Source organism: Ictalurus punctatus, chromosome 8 (genome assembly GCF_001660625.3).
Source record: "Ictalurus punctatus breed USDA103 chromosome 8, Coco_2.0, whole genome shotgun sequence".
Lineage (NCBI taxonomy): Eukaryota > Metazoa > Chordata > Actinopteri > Siluriformes > Ictaluridae > Ictalurus > Ictalurus punctatus.
This window is the reverse complement of record NC_030423.2, coordinates 1,880,001-1,886,168: the sequence shown is the minus strand read 5'-3', so window position 1 is coordinate 1,886,168 and position 6,168 is coordinate 1,880,001. Positions and strand designations below refer to the sequence as shown.

Below are 6,168 nucleotides of genomic sequence, written 5' to 3'. Positions count from 1 at the left end.
GGAACCAGGGTCCGGATACTGGAACCAGGAACCAGGATTGGGAACCTTTAACATGTAACCCAGTGATCATTATTCTGTATAGTAGCATGTCATTTTTTACGTGACCATTCACTCAGACCTGTACTCTCTCTCTCTCTCTCTCTCTCTCTCTCACTCACACACACACACACACACACACACACACACACACCCCTCTGTGTGTGCGAGCGCCCCCTCCTCTCCTGTCTCACGTCTAACCTCCTCCTCCTCCTCCTCCTCCTGCTGCTCCGCTCTCCGCCGCCGCTACTCGCAGCCTGCGCTGAACGAGCGCGAGAGCAAACGGACTCCGCCGTGTCTCCGGTTCCCTCTGGTTCCTCTCAAGCCGAGCAGCACGCGCCGCTGAGCAGAGCCCCCCGCGCTCACATCGGACATGATACGGAGATGAGGCTCAGAAATGGCACCTTCCTGACAGTGTTAGTGTTTGGAGTGTGCGGACTCATATCGCTCTCCTGGTACACCGCGTTCAGCAATTCCAAAGGTAAGACATCTCTCTCTCTCTCTCTCTCTCTCTCTCTCTCTCTCTCTCTCTCAGTGTGTGTGTGTGCGTGTGTGTGCGTGTGTGTAGCAGATTTAAAACGCACCGCCTTGTGAAATGTATCGGTTCTGGCAGTGTTGCAGGTTCGACTCGGGACTGCACGGGAGCGCGTGGCCTCGGTGCCTTTGTCGCTTTTACGAGTTCTCTCACCAGACCTGCGTAAACACTGTGTTTTTCTTCCTTGATGAAAAGAGAAAGGCTGGGTAAGTTCATGACGGAGAAATACAGCCGGCGTGAAAGTAAATACGGCAGAGCTCAAACACCATTTGTTTACATTCTTACGCGCACAGAGGCGTAACTGCTGTTAGTCAACATCTGGACAGGGATCCATCAGGGATGCATCTGCAGGTTGCCATGATAGAGTCCTGCCTAGTGTCCATTTCCTTTCTCGATACCGATACTCTGAAAAATATCGACCGGGAACATCTTCCAACCCCTAACCCCTAATGTACCAGTCGCTTGTTTGTAAGAAAGCTATCCATCCAGAACCTCACGTGTCCTGTGTTTACGTGCATGTAAACATAGCTGTGTTACATCCCATGCTATATCAGTCGACCGGGTCGGAAGGAAATCTGATCCGATACTTAACCAGAATTATTTTCAAGCCAGATGTGCTAGCTTGTCATTGTATGTGCGTCCTCCTGCCCAAATCAAAAGGCAGCCTGTAGGCTGTGTCACATGGTACAGTAGATAACCTCTCATCTCCTCCCCCTGATCCGTTTATTATCCGTTCCTGCTCGGCGCGGCTGTTTACGCACGGTCACGTTTCACGTTTTATATAAAGACCGAGTCCAGTGCAGGGATCTTAAAGCACATCTTAAATGTCTTGTTCTTTATGGCCCTTCTAATAAATCTCTTCACCTGAAGTCTTCACTGACGCTCTTCAGGTCCTAAAAGCTCGACTGTTCGAGCAAATTGCTAATTAATTCGGACATTATCTGCAGTAATGCAACTAAATGGACCTCTCGTTCGTTCCTTATCTCTTTCGCATAAAAGGGCACCGTTTTATAGTTCACAAGGCTGAAATATAAGCAGCTGGATTAGTGTGTGTATGCACTGAGGACGGGAATAGCGGAGACCATGTCAGAGATCTTCCTGTCCGCGTAGCTGAGATCTTCCTGTCCGCGTAGCTGAGATCTTCCTGTCCGCGTAGCTGAGATCTTCCTGTCCGCGTAGCTGAGATCTTCCTGTCCGCGTAGCTGAGATCTTCCTGTCCGCGTAGCTGAGATTTTCCTGTCCGCGTAGCTGAGATCTTCCTGTCCTCACATCTGAGATCTTCCTGTCCTCATGTCTGAGATCTTCCTGTCCTCATGTCTGAGATCTTCCTGTCCTCACATCTGAGATCTTCCTGTCCTCATATCAGAGATCTTCCTCTCATATCAGAGATCTTCCTGTCCTCACATCTGAGCTCTTCCTGTCCTCACATCTGAGCTCTTCCTGTCCTCAAATCTGAGCTCTTCCTGTCCTCATATCAGAGATCTTCATGTCCTCACATCTGAGATCTTCCTGTCCTCATATCTGAGATCTTCCTGTCCTCACATCTGAGATCTTCCTGTCCTCATATCTGAGATCTTCCTGTCCTCACATCTGAGATCTTCCTGTCCTCACATCTGAGCTCTTCCTGTCCTCAAATCTGAGCTCTTCCTGTCCTCACATCTGAGCTCTTCCTGTCCTCACATCTGAGCTCTTCCTGTCCTCAAATCTGAGCTCTTCCTGTCCTCACATCTGAGCTCTTCCTGTCCTCATGTCTGAGCTCTTCCTGTCCTCACATCTGAGATCTTCCTGTCCTCATGTCTGAGCTCTTCCTGTCCTCACATCTGAGATCTTCCTGTCCTCATGTCTGAGATCTTCCTGTCCTCATATCAGAGATCTTCCTCTCATATTTGAGATCTTCCTGTCCTCACATCTGAGCTCTTCCTGTCCTCACATCTGAGCTCTTCCTGTCCTCACATCTGAGCTCTTCCTGTCCTCATGTCTGGTGCTCAACTTTGGTGGCTTGGTGTTGATAGAATAACTCACGCGTTCTACACTACTAAACACTTTCCAGTATATTTAGATCATCTATACAGTGTGCAGGTTGTCTGCTGGCAGCCTGTACAAAAATTGCTAATAAGAATTGTATTACGTTTCGACGTAGCGGTTTAGCACAGAGGAGGTATTTTTGCTCACTGCTACTCACACACACACACACACACACATGTACACACGCACAGTCGTCCTGTACACTCTGAGCCAATATAAACCTGGATCAGCAATTCACCAACAATCTTGCATTTGTATAACTCTTGCCTCCTGGAATACGTTTATTTCCTGTTGCACCTGGATTGGCTAGTCCTTCCTCAACATGCTCCCCATATTGTACTCTTTTCTGGTCCGGCTAGTTCCTCTGAAACGGCGCTGCCTCATGACTTTTCAGTGACGTTCATTTTGCATGGTTGTGTATTGTATGGTCACGCCTACGGTTCTGTGCGTCTGTTGTTATGCTTCACTCGTCTTTCTACTTTAAAAAAAAAAAGGCTCCAAGATCAATTTGGGCCAGGATCAAACCAACCCTGCCATTTTACAAATAATGGCATCAGATTCACGTCTGATCCACGTCATTCCACTAAGAGATTAATACGGGGGACGTTACTTCACTACTGTAAGCGATCTCGCGTACACGCGGGCGCCGTAGGTTTCATCTATACGGTGCCGTCGCTGTATACGTATATGCACGTACGTGGGTTGTTGACGTACGTGAACTTGTAAGAGATTCTGACATGAACCTGAGCGGCTGCGTCGATTTAATGGGACTCTATAACGCGAAGAAGTGTCCATAGCACAGCGTGTGTGTGTGTGTGTGTGTGTGTGTTTTTTTTTTTTTTTTTTTCCTAATTCCAGCCTGAAGCTCTTCTCCTCCTGCAGAAACAAGAGGAAATGTAGTTCTTGGTATCGCTGCTTTGGGAGAGAGCGAGAGGTCCTGGTTTTCCTCTGCTTTTCATTGTCTCATTTGCAAAAAGAAGATCAGGGCAGGGTTCGTACCGGCGTCCTGTCGGTGGCTGAGATGACACAGATATTCTCTTGATGGAGTGTGTGTGTATATATAATGGTGAATCAGGTGCACTTTTATATCTTTAGTTGCCCTCTTAACTTGGATACGAAAGGAGAAATGAATCCCGGGGGTTAACGGTGTGCACTTATATCGCGCTTTTTTAACACTGTGTCTCATTCACACACACTAACACACTCGCACACATGGTAGTAGAGCTGCCATGCAAGGCGCTAGCTTGCCATCGGATGCAACTTGGGGTCACGTGGAGTCACGTGGGCCGGGAATCGATCGTCCGACCCTACGATTAGTGGACAACCCGCTCTACTACCTGACCCACAGCGGCCCACACACACACACACACACACACACACAGAGCAGACCAATACTGTATATGGAAGGGCACGCTGTGTCGGAAGACTGATGTTATGGCATGAATAGACTGTCGGTTTATGTTTGGAGATGTGTATAAGATGATATAATTAGAAGTGTGATACAGTCCAGCTCTGGAACGTCCAGACAGGTCGCTTAATCAGGACCTGAAAGCACGTCCGCTGATGACAGGAAGTGTGCGTGTATGAGATTTTAAAATTTTATCGGTCTCGTGTGCAAGCATACGGAGTACGACCTGCAGCGGAATGCTTTTTTTTCCTTTCTCTATCGTCTGTGACATCAAAATAGAATTTACAGATTTAAAGATGTATATAATACGTATACGTTGTTGTTGTTGTTGTTATTGTCGCTCCTTATTCCGTTGACGAACTGTATGAAGGGTTTAGAACGGTCTGGACGTCTTGCGATCAGAACAGTTGTTTCAACAACTGACCGTGACGGCGTCTTGGGCATTTCCTCTGATCCGAACGGACAGCGGAGATACAAGTAGTTAGGAAGAAGACGAAGTTATTAGTGTTTTCAGACAACGGCTTGAAAACTTGCCTGCCATCCATCCATCCGTAACGCTTATGGGTCAGGATCCTATCCCAGATAACTCGGGGCAGAGGGCACCCTAGACAGAGTGCCAACCTATCACAGGGCACTATTGCACACTACAGACAATTTGGAAATGCCAATCAACCTTCAACAGTCTGTGGATTGGAGGAGGAAACCGGAGTACCCGGAGGAAACCCCCGAAGCACAGGGAGGACATCCGAGCTCCGCGCACACTGTGGATCCGAACCCGCAACCTCGGAGGTTACAACTGTTAGGCCTGAGGTTAGCACGCAGTTTTGCAGACCTGTGTGTATTTATTTGTTTGTTTGTTTGTTTGTTTGTTTGTTTGTTTGCATAGAGCAGCGACATGTCCAGAGGAGACACAACCACGGTGAAGCCTTTTATGCAGAACTGTACCGTACATGCTCGTCTCTCTACGCACCCTTGCAGGTTTATTACTAACGGCACGCAAACGTCAAGGCAACATGAGCGCGTGTGCGTTTTATAACGCGCTCATTACCTAAATAAAGCTTACTTGAACGAGCTTGGGTTTTTTTCTTCCTTGATGTCTTCTCCCAAGTGCGCCCTCGCACAGGAGCCCGCCGGTCACGTCAAAGCCTTGAACTGGTCTTTGTTACAGTTCCAGACACATTTTTCCCCCGAATTGCAATTTTGTGTACTTGGTCATTAACGTGGCCATGAAACCTTCAAACTCGGCAGAGCTTGGCACGTGATCGGGGTTTTTCTGCAATCGTACAGCAACGTGTCGCTGAACTACAGAGTCGAGAACGTGAAATGGCATTTTAACGACATCTTTTATCATGTACCTTACATTATTTATTCTCCTAACGACAGATGCTTGAGCAAACTGCCGAGATGTCGAAACGCTGAGGATCTTGCGCAAGGGTTCAACGATCCCTATCGCGTAGGACTGCGGTTTGAGCTTTGTCCTGCCAGTCACTCGGGGAGAATATTAACGGATAAACTCCTGCCTCTGTACAGAGGTTAAAAGCTGTGTAGATAGACTCGTGTGTAGACCAGGGTGTATTCCTGCCTTCTGAGTGCTCCTGGATCAGGTTCCAGATCCACCGTGAGACCGACCAGGATCGAGTGCTTTATTCCGGTCAGGGTCACGGCGGATCTGGAGCCTGTCACAGGAACATCGGGTACGAGGATGTAATAAACCCTGGACGGGACACCATCAGACCGTATTTCTGTTTGTTAAACCTTCTGTGAACTTTTCTCCCCCGCATAGTTATCCTCTTACTATTAGTTATAGCGTCTGCGCTGAATGAACTTCCGCCTGCAAAGCGAAGGACGATACCGATCGACGAGATTTGCGCTGTTCTACTGGTTTCTTCACGCCAGTTGAAGTTCGGCCGGACTGCTGCCGGTCATACCGGTCATAATCCGTCCGTCCATCCATTTTCAGAATCTCCCGACACGTCGTTTTATTTATTTATTTATCTATCTATCTATCTCCCGTCTTCTGATTTCCGCAGGATTTTCCGTTTTACGAAACCAGACGTGTCGTTCCGATCATCGCCGTGTCGTGCTCTGTTAATCAGTGGAGCTTTTTTAAACTAGTTGGCAGGGTGAAGTAGCAGTGGAGTGCACACAGATCGGTATCTTACCT

At 48.0% G+C, this 6,168-nt stretch overlaps 1 protein-coding gene across 2 annotated transcripts in view; it reads left to right on the top strand.

Moving 5' to 3' along the window:
- The first annotated feature begins 248 nt into the window (after positions 1–248).
- Positions 249–6,168, top strand: part of mgat4b (alpha-1,3-mannosyl-glycoprotein 4-beta-N-acetylglucosaminyltransferase B) — a 100,190-nt gene continuing 94,270 nt past the window's right edge. The window contains exon 1 of one of the 2 annotated variants that reach the window (XM_017473614.3): positions 249–517. In XM_017473614.3, the coding sequence (XP_017329103.1) occupies positions 421–517 (97 nt within the window). In that variant the 5' untranslated portion in view covers positions 249–420. Of the gene's footprint in view, positions 518–743; positions 778–6,168 lie in introns of those variants that run through there. The other variant, XM_017473616.3, reaches the window with a different exon arrangement.